The 26,607-nt window shown below is 45.7% G+C and overlaps 3 protein-coding genes across 6 annotated transcripts in view; 1 reads left to right on the plus strand and 2 right to left on the minus strand.

Moving 5' to 3' along the window:
* Positions 1-1,271, minus strand: part of LOC111865041 (elongation of very long chain fatty acids protein AAEL008004) — a 34,673-nt gene extending 33,402 nt beyond the window's left edge. Inside the window, exon 1 of one of the 2 annotated variants that reach the window (XM_023852756.2) lies at positions 1,121-1,271. The gene's annotated coding sequence lies outside the window, so the exon portion shown is untranslated. Of the gene's footprint in view, positions 1-970; positions 1,004-1,120 lie in introns of those variants that run through there. The other variant, XM_033751660.1, reaches the window with a different exon arrangement.
* LOC111865040 (elongation of very long chain fatty acids protein AAEL008004) overlaps positions 1-26,607 on the plus strand; it is a 101,621-nt gene that overhangs the window by 16,786 nt on the left and 58,228 nt on the right. The gene's annotated exons all lie outside the window — the stretch shown is intronic.
* On the minus strand, positions 15,169-19,770 carry LOC111865042. Its single transcript, XM_023852760.2, has 2 exons — positions 18,983-19,770; positions 15,169-15,508 (listed from the first exon to the last, which is right to left on the minus strand). The coding sequence occupies exons 1-2, from the start codon at positions 19,113-19,115 to the stop codon at positions 15,291-15,293; spliced, it is 351 nt and encodes a 116-aa protein (XP_023708528.1). The 5' UTR covers positions 19,116-19,770; the 3' UTR covers positions 15,169-15,290.

Consider the following 26,607-nt stretch of genomic DNA (forward strand, 5'->3'; position numbering starts at 1 on the left):
CCTCGGCCGTCCACCCCGTAGCCAGTCGCTATTTACTCCCCCTAAATGTAACTTATACAGGTATTTTGAGATTTCTTCCACCATTTCACTGAGGGAACCTGCCCTATACACACTTCTAACAGTTCAAGTACCAAATCTCATGTCCATTTCCTTTCGCCTAGGTCCTTTATCCAAAGAATCCGTCCAGGTCCGAGGCTCCTTGAACATTTTCGTAACAAGCTTATTTTTTACGGTGAGGAGTTGTTAGCCCCACGCCCAACCCCCAATCTTGAGGACCACCTCTTGTCGGCTGTCCACGACTGCTTATTCAATATATTTTCAGTTTATCTTCAGATCTGAAGGGCGTCTCCTTCGTCCGCAACCTGAGGACGCGCCATGACGTGGTGACAAGGGACCCACCTAACATGAAAGAAGCTGTAAGGGTAATTTTAATGACAATTTAGAGTGGAGAGTTATACTAAAATTTGTGAACGTACTCCAGTTTCAGTTAAAATCGGACAATAGTAGCGGACACGTCACGTGAAGACCGAAGTATACTCCCCTCCTGATCTTGAGTACAACTCGCAAAGTATTTGTCGGAGCGACGGATGTTTCGGACAACAGTTGTAGAGAAGAACGTATTTGTAGTCCATACTTTTTCCCGTGAGTTCTACGGTTTTGAAGATTTTTTTTTTCCTGTGGCGCTACAGCCCCAATTTGGGCCTAGGCCTACCTCCATGAAACTCTCCGTTTCACTTCGGTTTACTAGATCTTAAACATTCGGTAGGACTCCTTGGGCGGGTGATCATCTCGTCGCAAGGCCTCTACCTGTAGACAAACACAGAAAAACGCACACAAACATCCCTGCCCTGAGTGGGATTCGAACCCACGATCCCGGCTTCCGAGCGAGCGAAGACAGTGCATGCCTTAGACCGCTCGGCTACCGTGACCGGCAGTGTATAAGAATAATATATAAGAATTCAGTTCGTACCTCACAGGAAACAGATCCGAACCCACGATCCCGGCTTCCGAGCGAGCGAAGACAGTGCATGCCTTAGACCGCTCGGCTACTGTGACCGGCCCCGGTTTTGGAGATAGTTTAACAAAACTGAGCAAGCGCATCAAAATTACTTCCGTTTACCATGCTGAAACTATGCCGAAATGCTGTAGAACGAGTTTCTTGCTTTGTGCCATGGTGTTCCAGTGGATTTGTATCTGCAATAAATAAGTGGTGTGGAAGAAAACCCTTCCTTGATGCTTTAGCACTTTACTTAATTGAAATGAACTGTAAACGGGCGTTTCTTCACTCTGGCAGTAGGAAGTCCACTGGGGTCACCACCGCATGTCATGCCGTTTCCTGCGTAAATGTCTGTGGTTGTTTCTTCAGCTAGCTCACATTTGATTACTTTCTGACGTCACGCATTTCGATACCCAATGAAGTTCCTGAATGCCCATATATTCTCTTTTACAATTTAAATGCGTTGTATTTGTTGTTCCACGTCAGAATGTCTTGTGGCCTGAGATTTTACTGCGTTGCACTTATTATCCAGCCAGCTCACCGCGTGCAGTCTGTACATGCATTTTCTGCACCCCGAAGTACCTTTTTTGCGTTGTCGTGGAGGAAATGTAGAGTGAAAATATGTAGACCAAGACAAAGTGGGAGGGGGAGGAGGGAATTACTTGAAGGCTGGAACAGCGTTGATCAGTCCGTCCGTCCAACAGCTCTCACATTATTTTACTGCGCTCTGTGACGCAGGTCGGGAGGTCCGGGGTCTGGATTAACAACCTCAAGGTTTCTCTTCTTGCTGAGTTTCCCAGATTCTTCCAAAAAAAAATACTCCGTGGCATTTAGACCGCAAGCGAACTATACCGACGGAGCGACCGCCGCTTGTTGGCGAAGTTAGTACCAACTTTTGCGGATAGAGGGTGTTGCGTGGTCAGCGCAACGGATTCCCACGGACGTTAACCTCGGTTTTCTAGACAGGCTAGATTCTTCCAGGCCTTTGAATTACTGTCAGGACCACTGGCCCTTTCGAAATATGACGACTGCATACAAGTTTTTCTTTTATTTACTTGGAGTAGGGGGAGGTGAGACTGAGTCCACTTGGTACGTCCGCCACTATTCGAACTCTTGTACCAGTCCCGGACGTAGATCGTAATGAGTGTGGAGCAGTCCGTGGATTGAGAATTGACAAGAGAAACCGAAGTACTGGGAGAAAACATGCCCCCGGAGCCACTTGTTCACCACAAATCCCACATTACCTGACCTGGGAACGAACTCGGGCCGCCGCGGTGGGAAGCCGGCGACTAACCGCCTTGTGCGTAACCTTACCACTTGCTTCAACCGGTAGGACTTTCTGTTTGTTGCCGTCTGTGCCAGAGTACATAAGCACGAAGGATTCGTAGTAACGCTGTGCTTCGGAGGGGAAGCACCTGCAGCAACGGAAACATTGGTACTTCGCTGATTGATTGATCAGTAACTGTCAGATGACAGGTCCACAGTATCTTCCAAAACAGTTCCTCCACTTAATGTGATCTTCTGTTTTTGGAAAGAGACTATCCAGGAAAAGTGATAATGTGGTAGTTTTTCCATTTGCTTTCCACATCGCAGAAAAACAGCCGTTCAAACCACTCTGGTCACGCCTGTTGCTATACGAACTTGAACCATCTCGAGCATCATTTGCTCTGTGCTTCAAGTCGCTGCTGATGACGCTGCTTCCGGCATCAGTTTTTGGTTTTTGGTGTCTCTCTTCGTCTGATGCCTACCCTTTGACCTGTCCAGCAAGGGAGGCCCTGCCAGTAGCTACGCTACCGCTGGTATAGCTCTCAGGGTCCTTGGCATACTCAAACCCCCTCACCACGATAAGGTGGAGACACACGAGGGGGGGTACTTCTCTACCAGTCAGAAATGCGTCACATCCCAGAAACTACTACGGAGAGGTATTCATACTCACTTTGTAATGCTCAGCTCAAGGAAGACGAGTTGGGCAAGGCCTGTAGCGCGCAACGATAATCCAAAGGAAAGAGTCTATGCATACGAGTACATGGAAGCATATTCTTGAAGTGGCTTTTAAAAGCACAGAATTTCAGCTTGTAGACTGGATTGATCTGGCTCAGAATAAGGATCAGTAGCAGGATCTTGTGAACACGGTAATGAACGTTCGGGTTCAGCAATTTCTTGAGTACATGAGCGACTATAAGCTTCTAGATCAGGACTGGCCATAGTCTGACAAGGAATGGAGACACGAATATTCTGTGAAACGTTCCTACCTGTCTGCCACATAACACGGCGTTACATTGCGAGAGATTGCAATCTTCATATTCACGGCCCTGAGAAGGAATTTGTAATTTCAGTTTTCAGCTCATCTCAGTCTCGCTATACGAACTGGAACGTATCAAGCAAAATATGGGTCTTAAATTCTGTCCTCCGCGTATAATCTTCTCTGTCGGCAGTGGCCACTAACGTAGAGTTGTCCCTTTCCTTAATTAACTAATTAAACACCACGCCATGAAAACGTAGGGGAAGTGAACGTATGGCTCCACCATTCAAGACCTTGGCACTTGAGGGTGGTGAATGGTGAGATTCACGCCTCGGCCGCTGTACCCCCAGGGAAAGAGCCCCCCGGTACCCATTGGATAAGAGGCTGAATGGGCCTCAGAGCCGATCGGGGCGCTCTAGAGCAGAGAAAAATCTCTTGTCCTCGCCAGGAATCGAACCCCGGCCTTCCAACCCGTCGTCCGTCACTATACTGACTGAGCTATCCCGGATGGATAAACACTGTTAATACGAGTACGATGAATCCCGGTCCGGGAGAGATGCCCGCCGTTGGCAGAACACGAATAACCACCTGTTTATGCTGGTGCAACATAATTCTTCAAAACCACGTTAAATAATCCTTAGTAGGCCATCGCCTGGCACTCCTTCGCTTCGCCTACAGCCATCCATGCATACGTCATATTTATCGTACTAAATGTTAAACAGATACTATCATAGTTTATAATTGCACTTGTTTTCAGTCATGTTCGTGTTGTATATCGACCCTGATGCACCCTCGCTCCTTTCAATCGACGATTGATAAAATTATTTAAAACTTGATCTATAACCGATTATTATTGACATTTTAAATTCAAAGTTTTATAATATTATATTTAAGCATCCTGTCGCACTCTACACGATATATGATACAAACTCCGTCCTAAGTGCAACAATATATTGTAGGTCTTTCGTCTTGCCCTCTTCTGCACTACGTGTGCAGCGGCACGCACACAGGGAGCCTACACAGAATAACACCTGTACAGTGCTGAAAACAAGAAGTAGCCGCTGCAGCACTATAGACATGGGGCGAGTAACCCTGAGAATTTTAAATTTTAAATTTGGGAAAAATTTTAAAAGAATTTTTAAAGTTGGAACTGAAGATTTTAAAAGTGCCAGTTCATGAAGGTCAAAATTGACGTGTGTGGGTAGCAAAGATGATGTACGAATCAGACAAATAGCAGCGAAGTAGATCCTGTTAGCAGCGGCGAAGAGAACAATTGGGAAGACCTGTATGTTTTTAAATTTAAACTGGGTGCAGTGTAACAGCTACGTGAGTGTATACACCTGATGATGGCCGTTTACGGCCGAAACATGTAGTGTAGAAGAGGGTAAGACGAAAGACCTACAATAAATTGTTGCACTTAGGACGGAGTCTGTATCATATATCAAAGTTTTATGTTACTATATTAATTCAACTTTATCCTAAACCTATAAATCGCATTCCGCTGTCTTGGACGTGTAATAAGGTGTTTATATGGAAATTTCTGGAATCTGGCAGCGTCAGGAAGTCTGAAGTATTGACACTTACGAGCAGTCATTAATTTAGCTCGGGTACAGGAAACCAGACGCACCAGTGAAAAGGCCAGGTCAGGAAACTCATTACATTTTCGTGAGAATGGGAACCACTCAAGGACCAGTATGACGTAGCTGCTGCGTTCAAAATTCCCGATGAGATGTGTAATGACATGTATCGGTCCGCATCGAGGAAAACTCTAATTTTTAATTCCCGAAGTGCGCATGCGCAAACCATCTCCAAACTTCTCACTCTTTTTTTTCTCAGTATTCTGAAGTGTATGGACGTGATCTCTGCAGACTCCGAATCCCTGGTACGCAAATATTAATTCAGAAAAGTGAATTATTAATTCAAATAAAAAATTCCGTGGACATAGTCCGCAAGCGAACTATACCGACAGAGCGACCGCCGCTTGTCGGTGAAGTGCCAACTTTTGCGGATAGAGGGTGTCACGTAGTCAGCGCAACCGATCCCCACGGCCTTTAGTATCGGTTTTGTAGACCGGAGCCGCTACTTTTCCATTCAAATATCTCCTCAGTTATCCTCATGAGGCTGACCCGCTACTCAGAAAATCTGGTAGCACCGAGAATCGAACCCCAACCTCTGGATCTGTAACCAGGAACGCTGACCACTAGACCACAGAGGCGGTCTGCTGGACACAAACACGGTAAAACAAACGAAAGAGTTTGCCGTACAAGTGTGTGGGCGTTGCCATAGCTCAGGTGACAAGTCGCCGACTTCGCATCGTGGCGGCCCGAGTTCGATCCGAGTTCAGTTTGTGTGGGATTTGTGGTGACGAAGTAGCAGTGAGAGGGGTTTCCCCTACCTGTTCTGATTCCACGAACTGCTTCACATTCATTATCGTCCGACATATAATATCGATGCCGATAGCGTCGGTAAATAACAACAAAAAGAAAATAGCGTCGCGTCATGTTGGTTTAATAACTAATTGAGAGTTGCACACTTGTGTTGATAATATAGTTGGTTGCCTATACAGCACAGGGGTTCCAGTTTGACGCATGAGAAGCGTGCAGTATCTATTTGAAAGTTGGGGGCCATCTCAGCATTTGCTTGAAGATAGAGGAAACCGAGAAGCTATCTGTCCTCTAATACAAGCATTCAGTTCCTACCTCACAGAAAACACTGGGCCTCAATGGCCAAGTCCGACCAGTTAATATCTACATGGTGGTGCGTGTAGTCACCGTTATGTTCTAAACCCTTTAAGCTTATTTTACAAAATGTACGGTAGGGAGGGGCTGGAAAGGGGTGAGCGGTTTGAATCCAGACGTGTTGTCTGTGTGTCGTGTGCGTCCCAATAGACTCGGAAGCGTTGAACGACGTTGTAGGCTCACCTACTCACACACGTTCACATGTGAGGTTATACCGACCGACCGAGCCGTGACCTGTCCCTTACGCGTTGCTTTTACTGACCAGGCTAGTGTAGCAATAGTGTAGCAGTGTAGACTTGCACACTGCGGATGTACCCTGTTCGAATCGTAACTGCGGTTTTTGTTATTTTTCTTGGTGTACAGGAAAGTACTGCAACTGCTAACTTATCCTGCTTTAAAATCTCGGCACGGCTGCACAGAAAATACCATTCCTTTGTTACCGCTTACGGGTCATTGCTTAGTAACGGCAGTTATATTTGCTTATTTCGCGGTCGTTGCCTAGCAACGGGTCTCCATATCACAATTACTATTCGACGTTCTGTCTGAACTATTGCAAACAGCGGCGTTAAGTATAATAAGCGTTGTTAGTGACATTACCGAAGACCATGATAGCTCAGTCGGTATAGTGACTAGGCTACGAACTAGACGTACGAGGTGACGGGTTTCGATTCCGGTAAAAGGGAACGATTCTTCTCTTATTCACAGCGTACAGACCGGTTCTGGGACCCACCTAGCCTCTTATCAAATGATAGCGGAGGCTCATTCCTGGGAGGTAAGGCCTGTGGAGCGTGAAGCTGACCACTCACATCTAGTGCTGAAGTTAAAAATGCTTGAGCTGTTCTGCATTCCCAATGTGGTCACGCTGGCCTTTATTTTTCCTTGGCACTACAGTCCAAGTGGGCCTAGGCCTACCTCCATGAACTTCTCCGTTCACACGCTGTTCTTTACCTTTGGGGAATTCCCTCCACGCTGCTGATGTAATGTGTTGTTGCAGATCTGGCAGCATAAAAAGTAGTGCACCTTCTGACCGCTTGTAGACAAGTTCAGAGAAAACCTTACGAAGCATTTTTCTCTTCTGCTGCTTTGGCTTCTATGGCGACGCAAGCAGAAATAACATGTTAATAGTTTTCGTTGCAAAACTTTCACTATTAAATGTTGGACTTAAGGTTCTCACAGCACTGACTACGTTAAATAGTACTGTCATCCGAGATATAACCCCCGTATAGTACGGCTACGTTTCGGAGGACGGTACTGCCCCATGTGTTTTTTGCTGGTTTCTTGCTTGGCTTACTCTTCGACCTTGAAGATGGAGGCAGTACTGCCCTCCGAAATGTCGGTGGGCTTCTACCAGAATGTACGGCGTTACATCTCAGAGGACAGTGTTCTGCATGTAGTCATTCTCGTTTCACGAATGTTGATAGTGATTATACGTTTAAGTTTAAAACAAAACTTCATACAGACACGCTGCTCTCTCAGGTCAACCATCGCAAAATCGCAAACTCACGGAAACACAACGATGGAAATACGTTCACCAACAATAAAACCAACCACTCAACTCGACGCCCCTTGCCACGTTGATTCAAGAAGGGTGTGCGGGGAGACACCTAGCGGTATTTCGATGTACTCATAACTATTCGCGCGCAAGATTCAAATTTCTGGAACTTTTGGATTGCATATAATATCCTTTGTTAGCGACAAGCGCTTTGAACATGTTAACATAGGCCAGAGGCAGTAGCCTCGAGGGCCGTCACCCTCACCACCCGTGGGACGTCAGTATCGCGAGTCTGAGGTCACTGTGTCCAACGCGTTGACAAGAGGAACCTTACCTGTGAGGTGCAGATGTCAGGGAAATTGGTTTCAGATATCTGAAATAGATCGAAACGTCACATCATGTTACGACGACTCAGCAAATCACGTGACAATGCACATGGCGCTCCAGAAGCACAGAGAATTCTCTGTTGTTGCATCAGTGGGGTGCCTGCCCTTGGGAATATTTCTTACTGCCTTGAGTCCTCGTCCCCAGAGCTCCGATAACTCAGTCGGTATAGCGACGGGCTACGAGTTCTATGGCCGGGGTTCAATTCCCAGTAGGGGCATGAGACTTTCCTCTCCTCCACAGCGTCCAGACCAACTCTGGGTCCCACCCTACCTCCTACCCAATGGGTACCGGCGGATTTATCCTTGGGGATAAAGCGACCGGGGCGTGAAGCTGACCACTCACCTCCATCTAGTGCCGAGGCCAAAGCGGCCTCCGTAGTCTAGAGGTAACGTTCCCACCTCATGACTCGTGGTACGCGGGTTCAAATACCCGGCGGAGGTCGTCGAATTTTTAAGGGCGGAAAAATTCAGGGAACAAGTCCTCCGGGAGGGACTTTAAGCTGTGTGTCCCGTGTCGTAACTTTACGGCACGTAAAAGAACCTCATATCCCCAAAGGGGATCACTGAGCCAAATTCCAGGACGTTTCCCGCCCAACAATAGTCTCTAAGGCCTCTGATAGATGGGGGAAGCATTATAGATACCGCTAAGCAAGTGACCGAACTCGGTTGCTCGGCGGGACTGATGGTACGCACCATTTATCGGTAGGGTATAGAGACTGGTAGAATATCATAGAGGGAAGCACAATAGATCAAACTGCTCGCGGTGCATGGGGAAACCCACCCTCTCTAAATAACTAACTAACTAGCTAGTGCCGAGGCCAAGAATGGTGGAGCTATACCTCCACTCCTCTATACGTCTTCATGGTGATTAGGTACAGGGACAGCCTTACTTGTACCTTATTCCTCCCAGAACAATTCACGAAGGGGTTTTATGTGAATCCTAACAGGTTTTGTAGGTAATTATGTAAGAAAGTCGCAGGATTCAATGGAGCGAGTGTGTTATGTAAGGGTGACAGGGTTATTAGTTTTTGCATTCTGCCTGGGGAACGTAAACAATGGACTTGCGGGTCTCAAGTTTATGAACCGTAAAAATTTAAGAACATACGCAAGCTTACGTAAAGTGAGACGTAGGCAGTTATGTAAATTTATCGGTATAAACGGGTGACTACTGTTGAAATAACGGAAAAATGTGATTGAAGGCAATGGAAATGTTTCGGGACTCATAAACCCGGACGCTGGTAACCGAGTAGCAAAGCGTGGATTTATTCTGCAGAAAGTGCATTAAATTATAGTCCGAAGGGGACATCGGTGTTGCTCCAGTCACTGATTTTATCTCCGAAACGACTGAACAGATTTGGATTTAATTTGTTAGTCTGAACTCTTCACCAGAGTAATCACTTGTGTTTAATTCCTGTTCATACGCCTCACACTCAAACCGAAATGTATCAGTTTTCTCAAAAACGGCCCGTTGTAGAAAACATTTGTGCGTGTCGTTGATATAGATATGATCAAGATCTCCAGATTTTGGGGTTTGCTACTTTTCTGGAGTTTACTCATCGTCTGATGTCCTAGAGAACACGACGTTTCGGAAAATGGATCAGTTTCCGTCTCCGCAGGTTTCGGTTTTGGCGTGTTTAACAAATCCGATTGGAAACCAAGCTAGGAAATATCTCCCATGTGAATTTCCCTTATTAATAAGGAGGCTGGGAACTTGTAGAGAAGGAAGACGTGCGCTGATATACCTTTCATAAGTTGTTTGGGGTTGAGTTTTTGCTCCACAAATGACGCTAGCGGTAGGCGTGTACCATAAAACTTAAGTCATTTCCTCTACTGGTTTTCCTGGAATTGGTTGTTGGTTTTGTTTCATGCAGTAATTTTCCACTCGCTTTTCTTTCTGATCTTAAGGTTTTCATATGCATTCCCACAATTTTTGTTGTTGGTGGATATTTAATGAATTGCAAAGGCAACACTGTCGAGTTCTATGCAAGCTTTGCCTATAGCATCTTTCAGGGCACAACAAAATTTCCGGTATGGTGACTGTGGTTCCCTTTGTCCGTGGAAAATAGGATTTATTGAAATGTAAATTTGTTCCACAACCGGTCACGGTAGCCGAGCGGTCTAAGGCTTGTACTGTCTTCACTCGCTTGCAAACTGGGATCGTGGGTTCGAATCCGACTCAGGGCATGGATGTTTAGTTTGTGTGTGTTTTTCTGTGTTTGTGTACAGGTAGAGGCCTTGTGACGAGCTGATCACCCGCCCAAGGAGTCCTACCGAATGTGTTAGATCTAGAAAAACCGAAGTCAACGGAGAAGTTCATGGAGGTAGGCCTAGGACCACTGGGGCTGTAGTGCCAAGGAAAAAAAAAAAGTTGTTCCACTGATTAATTATCATGCCATGACGACGTATGGGTGAGAATGGGTATAGCTCCACCATTCTTAACTTCGGCATTAGATGTTCAGCTTCAAACCCGGCCGGTTTACCCACAGGACAAGAACCCTCGGTATCCATTGGATAAGAGATTGGGTGGGCCTCGGAGCCAGTCCGGATGCTGTGAAATGGAGAAAAATTATGCAGGATCTATTTTTTTCTCATAGATTTATTACATACAATCCGCATGGTCTGAAATAAATATATATGTTCAATAAGTACTGGCTCGTTCTTGAGTTATGCTCACTGGCGTAACGCGTATAATTTTTTTTTGTTCACTTAGTTATGATTTGAATTGCGGTTTTACTCAGGTCTTCTGGTAGATCTAGGACTGTGTATTTTTTCTGTCTAAGTGTAATTTCGCTATCATCTATTAAGTTCACTGCTAGTACATTACTGTGGTTTTATAATTTTATTAAGTAATTGTTAATCCGCATTTTTATTTGACTGAGCACTGCGTTCATTTGTAGGTCTTCACGGATCCTGTGGTGGTTCATGTACCAAGGTGCCCTAAGAATAGATCGGAGAGTCTTGAATTGAAAGCGCTGGAGGGTTTAAATGTTGGAATTGGAGGCTTTCCCCCATAGCTGAATTCCATAGGTCCACATGGGTTTAAGTGCTGCTTTGTATAGGAGGAGTTTGCTTTCTGGTGATCTTGTTGATCTTCTTTCGAGTAGCCAGTGCATCTGTTTCGTTTTTGGTTGAGCTGTCTTCTTTTGGTTTTGGTGTGCTTTGCCCATGTCAGTCTTCCTTCGAGATGCATGGCCAGGTATTTCATTTCACTTTTCTGGGGTAGATCAGCATTGCCCATTTTCACTGTCGGACAGGTTTGGTTACGTAGGGTGAATGTATAATAACATGCATGGATTTACTTTGATGAACTATTATTTTATGTAAATTCTGTTACTGGGTTGTTACACCATATTGTTCTGGTCGATGTTGCCGATGCTTCGCAGGTACATACCGACGCCATCTTCATGGAGACAGTATTTAACTCCGAAAAGTCGGCCGCATCGCTCACAATCACATGATATACCAAACCAGAAACAGAATTAACATTAATAATTAGGCACCTTGAAAGCCTAAAATCAGTAAGAATCTAGTAACTTTACGTTGATGACGTCTCGACATGGCGGTCATGCGTATGTTTTACACACAGTGTAATACGAATAGCTTTAACATGTTTACCTCTCCTGCAATGTACAAAAGTTGACGATTGTCGTTAATTTTTTTCCCTTTTGTTGAACAATTAAATACAGAAATAATTGTTTCAATTGTCATTGTTGTCTTGTGTAAGTTCCGGAGCCCAAACTGGAAATAATTCAAAAACAGAGTTTTTCTTATTTTCCTCCTAACGTGAGAGTGTAATTTAAGTCTGCAATTCCGATTTTGCACATAAATGTTCGTGTGACGTAAGAAATGTTCTGGCAATGGCAACCTAACCTTCACGTGCTCAAGGCGCTGGGGACAGTGTCATGCTGATATAGGACCGTTACATCTGGTTTTGCCGTTGAGACTGTAGCAGACGTGTGTCTTGTTACCGAAAGTGGCACAGTTACGAAATGCGTCGGCCGGCGCCCAATCTCGATGCTTTAGCTACCACATTCCTCTGCAGGGTGTGCAAGCTTCGGGGCACGGTCACTCTTGCTTTCACAGGGGACTTAGCCCCTGCGGCTGGCTGAGTACTTCTTCAAAAGCTGCTCGAGAACATCCCTACCTTTTATGGAACCCCAAAGTTCATTACCATATTCGCAAGAGATCGCCAGTGGTACCTGTCCTGAGCCACACGAATCCTTTCCGCATCCTCACACCATAGGTATATATCACCGTTTTTAATATTATCCTCACGTTTACACCCACTTCTCCCATGTGGTCTCTTCTCTTCACGGTTTCCAAGTACAATATTGTATGCATTTCGCTTCCTTGTTGGATTTTTCAATTGACCTAATCCTTCCAGCCGCACTGTGGCCCTGGGGTCGACTCAGCCTCTAATAGAAATGAGTACTAGCCGAATATCTAGAAAATGTAGGAGCCTCGACGTCTCACAACCCCATGGGCCTCGACAGCCTCTTACAGGGATCGCTTTACCCTTTTTTTACCCATACGCGCTACATGACCCGTCCATTTTATCGTCCTTGCTCACTACAACTAAGTGAAGAGTAAGATTTATGAAGCTACTCATTTGTAATTTTTTCCAGGCTCCTGTTAAACGACATATGGACGTGTGATTAGTAATATCTGAACAACACCGCGGGCCGTAGTTAGCACACCTCTGACTCACAAGTTAATTGACAAACATCGGCTTCCCCTTGAGCCAGTCTTTGCAGTTCCGACCGCTCGAGATACTTGAACATGATGAGGAACTGCAGTACAAACGAGGGTCTGACTACCGACTTTTTACGTTCAGTGCGAAGCAGTTGGCAGTTTCTTCATTTCCCGCCTTGAGTAGTATGTGTGAGGAAGTATTTGACTGAGAAAGAACTCTATATCAATATTTTGACGGATTTACACGTTCTAACTCCCCCCCCCAATATGAAAAGAGGTTTTTGGTTTGTCTGTCTCCGTGTATGTTTGTACTCCTCGCTAACTCCTGAACGGTTGAACGAATTATATTCTTGTTCGGTACTCAAGGGCATATGCATGCTATGTCACTGCACTGTGAATACGTACGTCCTAGCTCAAAAATCAGGGCAATTGAGATCGTCCCCCCCCCCAAAAAATTTATTTTCCCCAAAATGTCTCCAGATATTTTACATTAGAAAGTTAGTAATTTACGGAGACCATCCATCTTTCCATCAGAAGCGCATGCGTAGGAGGGACTTCGGAATATGACGGTACTACAATTACAGAATTTAAAATGTTCTAGAAAAGAGCTTGAGCGATGTTGAGTAAGTTTTAATCGCATGTAGACGAATTGGAATCAAATAATAAGGTCATATGAAACAATTAGAAAAAGTGGTTTGCCGGAAAACCCCGATTTTATTTCCAAGGTCGCGTAGTGAGGATGAGTCCTGTGAGGGGTCCAGTTCAGAATGCAACGTGACTACTTGAATTGCACATAGCTCTGTCGGTAAGACAGGGACTGTCGAAGTAGGGGAAAGCCTCTACAGCGACTAGGCCACTAGCTGCACGACTGAGGAATCGAAGTTTGAATCCCGGGAGTGATAAGAGATTATTTTTCTTTTCCATGACGTCCGAATGGTTTCTGGGGCTCAACCAGCCTCCTATCCAGTGGTTACCCGTGTTCCTCCTCGTGGTAGTAGGGACTGGGACGTGAAGCTGACCACCCACCTCTGTCTAGTGTTGAGGTCTAGTCCTTCACATGCCTTCATGGCGTGGTGCTTAATTAAGCACAAATATAATTTTCTTAGCTTACTCTGTAAGCAGGGACAGCAGGGATGGGCCCTGCCAGATCCCGTCTTACCGAAACTAGAACATTTTGCAGTGTAGGCTAGCTTTGTGCATGTTGCAAAACGCTCTGACCTCCTTTCACAGAAAGCGCCAGCACATTCTGCCATCTGTGGAGAGAATGGCAAACTCCTTAACGGACAGAGCTTGCCAACAAAAGTAAGGGGAAAAGGCGCGGAGGTGCAGTAAGGCAGACTTCAGTGTTTCTCAGCCCTTGGGGACGTGAGACCTTCCGTCATTGATTGAAAAATCATTAGGCTTTTTGGAGAAAGATAAACTTAATGAGGTCTGAGGTTCTCACAGGGGTGACAGTGGAGGTTGCGGTCATCCGAGATGTGACGCCACATATCGTGGTAGATGTTTGCCGATGTTTCGGGGGAACCTGCTGTATCTACCTAATCTCGGCCCCAACACCGGCTGTAGTGAGTTTCTTAATAGTTTACCTCACTCATTTTACTGAAATACTGAGATAATGCCTCAGTGAGATTACGGCCGCTTCCTTACAAATCCTTTCCAATTCATCAGCCATCCTACCATTCGTCGCTATAGAGTCTCCGTACATATGACCCCGAAGAGGTTCGTTGAGAAACTGATGGGAGGAACGTAAGGTGCAAAGTTGGAGAGTGCTTGATCGTGATGTGGCCCTCTGCCAGTCACGGAAGCAGCAGTAAACATGGCGCTCTATATGGAGTTGAATGGTGAACTTTACGTCCGGTTACAGCGCGCGGTACCCATTGGACGGGAGATGGATGGATCCCGGAAGCAGCGTGGATGCTGCGGTGAACAGAACGATTTGTTGCCTCTTCTGAGAATTGAACCCTGCTTGTTCGGGCCATAATCCTTTAGAGGCACACCCCTGTAATTGCCAGCCGGAGCACCCTAAAAGACGGTTAATGCAGGAAAGAACGACCAGTGATTGAGATTAGCTCTTTTTAAGGGGCCCAACTGAGTGGGTGTCTTCCTTTCTCATCTGAAGACGGAAACAGATCCAGTTCCCGAAACGTCGTGTCCTCTTACCTAAAATTCCGGACGATGGAAGAAGTCCAAAAGCCCAGTAATCCTGTGGAACACACAAGCATCCGAAACGACGCCACGCGCAGTGACAGAAGTCCGTCATTGCATTTCCCTACCTCTGTATGTAGGGACCTCAAGATTCCTGAATTTAGCCCTGACGTCAGAGAGCTTTCTACAGTCATTATTTGCAGAACTCTTCGCTACACCGAATCCCTGCGAGGACAAAGGACTTCCCTGTTTTCTGCGACGTGTCCAGGCGCAGCCTCATAACCAATGGAGGATACACAAGAGGCTTTCCCCTGGGGTGAATCGGCCTGGGCGTGAGGCTGACCACACACTTCCATCTAGTGTTGAGGTTAAGAATATCGTGGGGTTTAATTAAGCGTAGGGAGAACTTTACCTTACAAATAAATAAGTTATTGCGAATAATTACCATTTACCTGGGTTCCTCACCACACACTGGCTGCTAGACAGTCCCAGGCCGATGGAACGAAGAATTGTAATCCTTCGGACCTCCAAAAAAAATTCTATATGTCCTTAGACACTGGTACTGACCTGGCCTAAGGGAAAATCTTAACTCTGATATCTAATTAAACGAAATTCGCATAGTCACAACATTATATAACAAAATCAGAAATGCAGAAGTTCTTTGAAACGAAGATAGCTGCTGTAATTGAGGCGAACTCGCTGACACATGTCTTCCAAGGTTGGGTGATGACAGGAACAGAGTCATGGTCACTTCTTCTGTCCGTGCTTCTGAGGTGCTGTGCTGCAGTGACCCTCGGAGCCTCGGTATTCCGCGAACTGAAACATAAAGAGTTCCACAAAAACAAAATCAGTATAAAATTATTTTTATTTTGGAGTTTCTTTAGACTAGAAATGTCTCTTTCGAAGGAACAGTTTAATAAACTGTAAATAAGATCTAAAAGCCTGTGACGATGATAATTATTTTATTGCTAGAGGGGTGGGACTAAGTCCCTTGTACTGCGGACACTTCTGGCCTATTGTACCAGCCCCAGATGATAGGTGAGGGTGATTGTGGAGCAATTGGTGGAATGAAGATTGGCAGAGGAAACCGAAGTACTCGGAGGAAACCTGCCTCAGCGCCACTTTGTCCACCACAAATCCCACTTGACCAGACCCGGGATCGAACCCGGGCCGCCGTGGTGGGAAGCCAGCGACTAACCGCTTGAGCTATAGCGCGGCCCTAACAATGGTACATTAGTACAAATATTATGTTTCTGGACCTTATCCATCGTCCTGTTTATATTTCGAAACAAAGCGTTTAGGAGACTTGAGACACAGACAGAATCCAGTCTCCGAAACGTCGTGTTTTGAAATATAAACAGGACGATGGGTGACGTTCAGTAACAAAATTAATTGTGTTTGGCTCAGACGTGCAATGCGTCAGCTGATACCGTCTGCCAACATATATTTGTGCGAAACAGGACACCCGAATTACTCAGCAACAAAAACAAAATACACAAACAGAACAAAAAGGGGTGGCAGATTTGAGAATTAAGCTTTCCAGTAACAATTGAAACATAAAAATAATTTATGGAGAGAAAACAAGAAGGTCTGAGAAGAACTAAGCACCTACTTTCCTTAAATACGGCACGGACCGCATAGAAAACGATGCATCCAACAATTCTTCATTGCCACGGGAACGTATTTACCGAACTGTTGCCTAGCAACGATAGGAGGATACATATACAGACACACAAAATGACGGAAGAGGTTTGTAAAATACGTCATTGAGGTGGTCTCAGGTGCCGTGATTTGCACATAAAGATTGGATCAGGCATTGAAATGTTGAAATGGGGAGATACACAGACACACAGACAGCAAGGTGATCCAATGAGCCTACGTCTATTTTTTCAACAGAAGGAACGTCCACTAATAAAAACATTTTGCATCGAAAATGGAAAACATGTGACATTAGTTTTAAGCTTCTTCATTTTTCGTATAAATTCAATGCAGTTTTAATACGTTAATCTCATATCCTTGTTTCATATATACAGGATGTAAATAAATACATGCTACAACGCTCTATGGTAGATAGATGGGTTCAATCTGATCATATTTTGTTAATACTCCCATGTCCGGAAACTCTTCCTTTTGGCACTAAGGGCCACAAATTTTCCGAGAGGATGCATAAGTTTTAGAGGATGTTATCGTTGTTATATATTACAAAAGTTGCTCAAAATGGCGGCCACCGACCTCACTGCATGTTTTGCACCTCCTGGTTATGTTATGCTGAACTCTTTGAAAGATTCCCTGCATTTCCCGGACTGTTCCAGCTGCTACTGCAATTCTTGCCACAAGATCAGTTTGTGTCTCCACTGGAGTCTCGTACACCGGGCTTTGCATGTACCCCCCAGAGACAGAAATCCAGTGGAGTCAAGTCAGAGGAGCGAGGGGCCCTCCACGTCCAATCCGTCTGTTGCCAAAGTTTCATCCAAATACTCACTGACGACATTAGTGCAGTGTGTCGGGGCGCCATCATGTTAGAACCACATTTCACGACGGACTTCCAAAGGCACCGCTTCCAGCAGCTCGGGTAAGCTCTCTCGGAGAAATGTTAGGTAAATGTCACCAGTAAACCGCAGAGGTAAGAGGTAAGGGCGTCCTCCTTTACATTGCAGAGGCCCTAGGGCGTAAACAAAGCGTTTCCAGACGTGGGTGTATTATCAAAATACGTATCATCAGATTCAACCCATGTATCTACCACAGAACATTGTAACATACATTCATTAAGAATTTTATTGACCGCCTCTGTGGTCTAGTGGTCAGAGTTCCTAGCTACCCATCCAGAGGTCCGGGTTCGATTCCCGTCGCTACAAGATTTTCTGAGAAGTAGTGGGTCTGGAACGGGGTCCACTCAGCCTCATGAGGATAATTGAAGAGCTATTACAAAGAAATAGAGGCTCCGGTCTAGAAAACCGAAATTAACGGCCGTGGGGATTCATTACGCTGACCACGCGACACCCTCTATCCGTTAAAATTGGCACTAACTTTTCTGACAAGCGGCGGTCGCTCGGTCGGTATAGTTCGCTTGCGGATTAAACCACGGAGTGTGTGTATAAGAAATTTATTAGGTGGTTCAACAAGCATTTGTCGACGGCGAAAAGGTCCCGTTTTCGAATGTATCTGGGAAGCTCTGCCCTAAGGGATGAGACATGCCGTATTGCCACTTTTCCTGATGCTGTCTGAAGCCGCGGTCCGTTGCAGTGTCTCTGTGGGTCATTTAGTGACGCTTGCGACGTCAGGACTATGTACGTTCAGATGGTAGATGACGAATGAATTGGAAAGGATTTGGAAGGACTCAGTCATGATCGACTCGGGATACTATCATGGTATTTATCCGAAGGGACAGAGGAGAAGCCCGACAAACCTTTGTGAGTACAGCCGGTGCCCTGGCCGAAATTCGAACCGAGCACTAGTCTAGCCTCTACACCAGCCTATTTGGATAAACTGTACCGAAGTATAGATATTATTTGTTTATTGTGATCAGAACTATCAAGTCAAGGAGGCTGAGATGGACTTGGCATGTAGCAAGTATAGAGAAGATAAGTGATAGGGATACCTGAATGACAGAGGCAACTAGGAAGATCTAGTCGTAGATGGATGAATAATATTAAAACGGAATTAATGAAATAGAACGGGAGGGTGTGGACTGGATTCTTCCGGCTCAGGACAGGGCTCCTGCTAACTTGGTGACGAAATTTCAGGTCTGTGCGCCACAAAACACATTCTGAAATCTCACATTTGCAAGGAAGGAGAGCCCATGGAAGTATGTGGAGATTTGGAAACGTTCATTGTCTCATTTTCACTGAAAAGTGATCTAGAACAATCGAATAGTCGGCGACAGTATGTAAAATATGGTTAATATTTATTATTAGAACCCAGAAACACAAAAATTCAAGAACTTTACCTCCACAGTAGCCCTGCGAGACGTAGAAGGTGACGAAAAGAGAACCCAGTGCTTGGGGGTATAACCGGGCCACTATGCTCCTGGGAGACATAAATGGAGAGACCTGGCCCTCCAGATAGGTGGAGTCTCGAACCTGAGACAGTGAAATATCGTCTCTGACCTGAGAATGACTACACTAGCGAGGACCAGTAGCAATTGTAAGCGACAAACCCATCCTATCGTCAGAGAGAATATTAAATAATCACTATGACCATAAGTGTTCAGTTGAAAAATAAAATTACTGGTCTTGAGTCTGAAGGGGTTTGTTACCGAGACGAACTGATAAACTGGCAGTCGTAAAGTACCTCTGACTCTGACTGACTGTGGAATAGAAGCTAGTGATGACGGCGCGCCCGCCTCCAGAGATGCTTTGGACACTGCATACGCAGCGTCTCGGAGTCGCTGCTGTGGGAACTTGGAGATGCGCAGATCCATCATTGCGGCATGCACGAAGGAAAGTTGCTGCCCCGAGAATTTGCGTCCATCAGAACCAGGCGTAACACGTGTTTAGTAGTTTGCGAAAGTATGTCGTGAGCGCGCTGTGCTGCAAAGGGCACCAAGCGGAGATCTGCTGCTCATGATCTCCTCTGGACAAGTTTACGTAACAAGCAGCTTCATGATGAGGACCAGTGGCCTGCTCTTGTGAACACGGCAATGAACATTCCGATACCATAAAACGTATGGGATGTCTTGACAAGCTTAGCAGCAGTCTGTTCATGTTGTATCGTACCTAAATTAAATCTTTTTTAAAATTCGCTTAGTGGGGGGTGGAGTCCAGCTGGGTGGTTGTCTTCTGAGATGTGAGCTCTGGCAGAAGTTCACCGACTTTTTGGACGAATGTACTATCTTCATTGTCACGGCCAAAAGGTAAAGCCCATCAAGCTGCAACCAAAGCCTTCTTCTTTCAGAGCATTCAGCTTACCACTCGACGCCAGACAGTCTGCTTACTGGCAGCAGCCTAAAATAAACACCAAAACATTCAACCAGCTCTGCGCTGTAAACATACACGTATTTTTTATTTTACTTGTCACAGAAACTGCACAACGATGGCTTGAACCTTCGAGGCTAACGTGGTCGGTGTATCTCGGTTGTAGCGAACATCCCGACTCTGCCCCTAGCCAGCTGATGCAGATGCTGGACAAACACCGTCCTTACTGAGAAAGGTCGAATGAACCTCTTGGCGCTGACACAACTGCACGCGAAATCACTTTAATCACATTAATCGATATGTTTACACAGTTTGCTTGATTGGTGATTGCGTCTTTCTTATTGACTAACAGACTGGTTCAGACTGTAAATGATTCATTGTTTTACACAAACATCCATACAAGCTTTGAGACCAACCCAGGCTTCTTAAGAAAGAAAACTTTGGTAAAGCTGTAGAAAAATAAACCCGAGTCAGCTATTGCCCGTCTGAAACATCTGCGATGTTACGTCATCATTGGAAAATTATTATATTCTACTTTCGACACACTTGCCGTATTCATACGCCGGTGGAAACATTCGAACGTACTCGCTAAGGTTGCTTACGCAAATGTGGCGTTCACTTAAAGGATTTCTTGACAGGCGATATTGACCTTCCAATGTCGAGGTTGTATCTCAGCTCCCCTGACTTGCGTTCTACCGCTTGTTCCGGAAAAAGTAAAACAAATGAGCAGCTACAAAACATCCTTACAGTCAATACCTCGTCCTTTCCAGGAGCCGTCGTGCATTGTGATGCAAGGTCATGGCAGGCCAGTTTCATATGGCGACGTCACTTCAGTAACAAGCGTCCCTGTGAGACGTGACGCTTCTCAGAAGACAGAAAGCAAGGGGCATGGATTTACTTAACTGCGCAGTATCTAGAACATAGGCATCGACTGCTAGACTTACTGATAAACTCAGATATTTGCCTGTAGGGACTGTGGAAAACCACGATAGCCGATATCCGAACCCAGCATCTCCCCAGTGCAAATCTACGCCCGTTACCGCTCGGTGCTGCTACGTAATTGTCCTGGGTTGGAATCGCGGTTAGTAGACCGTTCGGTGAGAGTTCTGATTCTGGAGCTTAACTGTCACGCGACAGTGGGCATGCAGCTGTTGTTACGGGCCTGTACGTCAACATGGCGGCGGTCCGAAATTTCTCCTCAGTTTGGAGGATCCACCACGAATCTGGTGTGGATACAAATATGGCTGCGCGTACAATTTCTGGGCCCGGAAAATGAGTTTGGGGTGCACATGTTCCCAAACCTGTTTCTCATTGTCCTCGGTGTTTATATACAAATCCTTCTATAGGTCAATGGTAACTATATGTACCACTCACCTAATTTAACATTAAAGAGCTTTACATTTTCATCAGACAGAGTTTTCGTGTGCCTCCCCTACATAGAAGCCAGCGTGCATCTACACAGGATTTCCGGTGCTCCTGTCGTGAACCGAATGCAGAGACGGTTCACGAGTTCTGAGTAGATACTGCGTCCTTGTCGCGCAGCTCCCTCGATTTAAATTTATCAGAATTAAATCGCTTGGGACTCTCAAATTATGCAATTATACACTACTCCATACTGCCCCAAAAGGCTTTGCTCTTCGCTTCTCGAAATAAAGCGTCTTTCATTTCTCCCATGACTTTCCCTCGTCACATATTCTGCTCTTGTTTATTACTTCTGTCTTAGAACGGTTCTCCAAACTTACTATCTAACGTGACAGACTTTTGCAAGGACATCGAGACTAGTGAGCACTGCTCAGGCACTGTATAACATCCGTGCACGAAAGTGACGTATGAAGTCGCGGCCTGGTATGCACCACTCTTGCCTTCGGGCTACAGAGCTACCTTTAAGGCAAATTTCTTTGTAGTGGTCTTGTGGAATTTTTGCTGACGGTGCGCAACAAGCCCTCGGGTTGCGTTGCGTTACAGCTGAGGATAGTCTGACAGCAAAACATTGCGTCATTAGGAGCAAGAATGTTGCGCAAAGAAACAAAATGGCATCATGTCGTGTTCTGTTTGTCGTCACGTTCACTTGTTTACATTGTGCTATGGTTGGTGTCATGGCGGTGCCCTGATTTCTAGCTCCAGCTACAGAAAGCCAAACAGTAGCTGCAGATGCTTTTTCTTCTTCAGCCGTCCCAGTTACGTCTTGAAGGAAGGCTCCTCGATACAAGGGGATAGCGCAGTCGGTATAGGGACTGGCTACGGGCCGGACGACCGACGGGTCGGAGTTCGAGTCCCGGTAGGGGCAAGAATTTTCTCCCCTCCACGTTCTCCAGACCGGCTGTGGGGCCCACAAAATGCCTTTGAAAATTGAAGGGAATATTTTTACAGTTCCCATTTCCAGCCGCCGTTTCCACAGACAAGTGATCGTGATGATGATGATGATGATGATGATGATGATGATGATGATGATGATGACGACGACAGTGCTAGTAATACTAGTCTCAACCGAAACTGTACTGCGGGCCGGTAAAATATCCAAATTTCCTACCTCATATCGTTAAAATTAAGGTAAAGTCTGCACTCAAGTAATTAAGCAACACTACTGCCTGAAGACATGGATGTGAATGGCCAGTGTCACGCACCTGCAGTTTTACCCCCGGGGAAACAGCCCCGTGTGCCCCAGAGCCAGCGTGGAGAAAAATCTCTCGCCCCCACCAGGAATCGAACTCAGAATATTCACTCGCCCGCCCAGCCCATAGCCTATGTGGCCTATAGATGAACCCTTCTCGCGGTTTAGATCAACACATTTTTTTTTTTCGAAAAATCGATTGGTTTATTTTGGTTGATAGTAAGAGTTTCTTGCATCCGTTAAAATTTATCGCCGATAGGCGATTCAGAAACTCTTGTTTAGGTGTTCCTTTTTTTCGGCAAAGGTTCACACTGCAATATGCACTGAAACACTTTTTTTCAGATTGCAGTCCTTGTGATGTGACACCGTGTAAGCACGGTGTTCCAATTAATGCAAGAAGTTTAAATTGCTATTTACTTCCATCACCCCTGGTTCTGGTTTGGCGTTCGGTTTCCACGGGGAAGACATTACGACGTTGCTGTCCTGAGACTTAATTATATATAGATTATTTAGCTGGACTTCGATCCCAGGTCAGGTCATGTTGGATTTGTGTTAGACAAAGTAGACCTGAGACGCAGTTTCTCCTGGTACCTCGGTTTCCCATGCCGTTTCGTCCGAAAGTGCACAGCCTGGATGCTGCGTGCCGTGTACACGGAGCAGGAAGCTCAAGTGGCGATGTGTGAGCTCACGAGTCGCCACTGCTCAAGTGAAAGCCAAGGGAGTCACGATTTAACACCGCTGAGTGAAAGCGCGCCTCTTGTGACAGTGGGGCTTATGTCGGCGCCTGGTAACGCAATAAATGTTTAGGGACTATGTTTCAAAATCCTTCCGCTCATCTACTTTCCGCTCCTAACAAATTGACTGCACCATCTTTGTTGCAAAGGTGGTAGGTCAGATTGGTCAAGAAATTCCCCACTTCGCAGTAAACCGGACGCGCCCGCCGCTGTCAGCTGAGGCTGTGCAGGTTGGGTTTGTGTACCGAGCACCATACTGTAACCAGCTGTGGCGTCAGAATGGCGATCTCTCTTGGAAGACAGGAATTTAATTAATTTTTTATTAATGGACCGACTAATTGACACGTCGATTTGGCATCCAGAGTTCGGACCCAGGACAAAAATATGTCGTTCCGAAAGATATGCAGTAATATTTATCAGGCGGCGCGGTCCGATGTAGGCAGGATTAGTGCGACATTGTCCGTTCTTCGAACTGCTTATCGGAGCAGAATTATCCTTGAGAAGCTGATAGTCAGTCAGCTGCTCCAGAAATTCTCCGACTTTTACTGAACCCGAAAGTTCACTACTGTGTTCGCTAGATCTCTCCAGTGGGCTTTAACCTGAACCAGAAGAATCCACTCTGCGCCCTCTCACTCTGTTTCTTGAAGATCTGTTTTAATATTATTCTCCCATCTACGCTTAATTCTTTTAATTTATTTTTTCCCTGTACTGAAATAATGAAATTACCAGCTTGTTGTGAGAACGCGGTTGGCCGCTATTCTATTAAAAATCCCAACTTCTGAGATATAATGCTTGCCACTTTCATGCTGGTTTCTTACTACCCTTACACTTTGACCCTGAATATGGAGACGATATATGTTCCGAAACGTCGGTTTCTCTGAACTACACGTGGTTATATCCCAGAAGGTGGACTTCTTCATAGTTACCGCTGTGAGAACCTGAAATCCAACACGGTTATATTGTTTACCACCATTGCACCGTTCCGTCATTCTTTTGTACACTAAACGGTTGCCAAGCAACAAGACAACTGTAGGCCAGCAATGGACGTTGTGGGTGACGAAGGACCAGGCAGCCTTCCGGTCAGCACACTGATCACACTTTGCGTTTTCAAGCTAACCATTTCTGACCACGCGAAGAGCAGATTGTTATCTCACCTTTTGTTTTGTTTCGAGAGATGAAAGTCGGTGATGTAGGAACCTTGACCCAGAATCAAGGCCCTGCAAACAGTGTCTTGAGCTGTTTCCGCCAAAGTTACGCAAAATTACCTGGCAGTGAATGTAAAAATGAAATATGTACACACGTTTGTTAATAAAGTAAATAATTAGAAGGAGCCGTTACATCTTTGTAAAGGTTTCACTCCTGTTTCGTACGCTTGGNTGCAGTCCTGACTGAATTTTATCCGTCGTTTTCCTCCACACAGTGTCAGACCGCTTGCTTCTACGTCTGTTCTAGTTCACGGTTCACTAATCATCTTGCCATACTGACAGCGTCTGAGTGCCGGGTTTGGAGTCCTAGGAGTGACATAGACATTTCGCCGAATACAGAACTGCCGTGAGTTTTCCTCGAAAGGTAAAGAGAGTCACATCATCAAACCGATCGCTTATTTCCATCAAGAGCACAAGTTGAATATATATATTTATATCTTTTATAAAATATGGTGAAAATTACATAAAAGGGAACTTCATAATGAATACACTTCACCAAATATTATTGAGGCCATTAAACCAAGGAGGATGGGATGGATCGGGTGTGTAGCACGCGTGCGTCAGACTTAAATGCGAAAGGAGAGATAGCGTAGTGGCCGGAATGTTATTAGAGTGGATGTTTGAGGGTGTGCGCTGTACTCACCTGGCTCTGGAGAGGGCAGTGGCGAGGTCTTGTAAAAACGAGAATGAACATTCGGATTCTTTGGGGGGGGGGAGGTTCTCGAGTAGCTGATCGACTTTCAGCTTCTCACAGACTCTGCTGCTGTAATGAAACGGAGTTCGGAATTGAAGGTGAAGACGAAGACGCGATGCGGGGACGCTGCACGCGTCTGCGTGTCAGAACACCGAAAACGCTGGTGTAGCTATAACATTCTGAAGGTGGTCAGTTCCAATTTTACCGGCAGCACCGATTGTCCTGACGCACTTTTCCGTGGTTTGCCTCAGTCCCTGAAGGCAAGTGCCGGACTGCATCTCGATTGCTCCTCGATCTGCAACTGATCGCCCGTCAGTTGCCCTACCATCCGACGCTGTATTCTTTTGATCGTCTCGATGCTGCAAGGATCGTTAAGTAACTTCCCAACAAGTTGTTGGCTTAGTCAAAATGCCGTTATGCAGTACAAAGTTACAGACAGAGTCAAGAAAAATACTGAGCTAACGAGTGACGTCACGTATTTGTGAGGCATTTTTGTGTTCCTTCTAGACGCTGCTTGTTCCTGCATGGAACTTACGGTACAATTGCGCCGAATTGAGCCGGTCACGGTAGCCCAGCGGTCTAACGCATGTATTGTCTTCGCTCGCTTGGAAACCGGGATCGTGGGTTCCAATCCCACTGAGGGCATGGATGTTTAGTTTGTGTGTGTGCGTTTTTCTGTGTTTGTGTACAGGTAGAGGCCTTGCGAGGAGCTGATCACCCGCCCAAAGAGTCCTATCGAATGCGTAAAATCTAGAAAAACCGAAGTGAACGGAGAAGTTCATGGAGGTAGGTCTAGGCCCACTGGGGCTATAGTGCCAAGGAAAAAAAATGGATGATTACGTAATTAGAATGGACGTGGATGTTGTCACGCGACTGAGTGGCTGTGAACGGGATTTTGATTGGTATTACATTTATTAAACACTTATACACACAATTCGTAATTACAAGTAACTATAGCGCTAACGCTAATTCACACGCTCTGCAGTTCACTGCAGCACGTACTAAGTCTTCTCAGTCTGCTGTGTCTTCACTAGCCGTTGTCTGGTAGCGGCTTCCAACGGCGGATATTCCCCTTACTCTGAATTCCCGAACTATCCCTGTGGCTTAGCTACCAGCTCATAACAGCAGCAGCCTCACTCAGCAACCAGCTTGCTCTTGACTTTACTTAACTAAACTAACTCACATTGCACTGACGTTCAGTCAGTCGGTAAGTCTTAGTGTCGAACCCCATTTAGGGCTCATGACCAGATATTAATTACTGTTTAACAGTTACGGTCTTGTTTTTGTGGGGCACCCCTCTCTGACGAGGGGATGAGTCTGCCTTTTGTATTTTCTGCTGGCCCTTGCCAGGGCAGTCTTCCTCGGATTTGAGTCCCTTTGGACTCGCGACCATATTTTACTGTCTCAGATTTGAGACTTCCTTTTTCGTCACCACCTACGACTCGCAGGGTCACGGGGGAGGTATTCGACCCCGCCTTCACGCGGGTTACTGAACTAATTTAAGTCTGCTTGTAACATCTCGGCGCGGGCACACAAAGAAAACATCGCTTCCAACAGTTCTGTTGCATCACGCGGCTGTCGCACGGACCGCATAAAGGACACGGATTCATAGTTAGCCCATTGGTGCGTGTTCGGAATCTGTTGCCTAGGAACGGGCGTTGTTTGCAGAGTCATTTCTTCGCAATGGGTTTACATGCTACATTGCTCCCTCCTTAAGGCCATTCGTTCAGAATAGCCTACAGGCGTAGCGCCATTTCC

The sequence above is a fragment of the Cryptotermes secundus genome, unplaced genomic scaffold (assembly GCF_002891405.2).
Source record: "Cryptotermes secundus unplaced genomic scaffold, Csec_1.0 scaffold971, whole genome shotgun sequence".
Lineage (NCBI taxonomy): Eukaryota > Metazoa > Arthropoda > Insecta > Blattodea > Kalotermitidae > Cryptotermes > Cryptotermes secundus.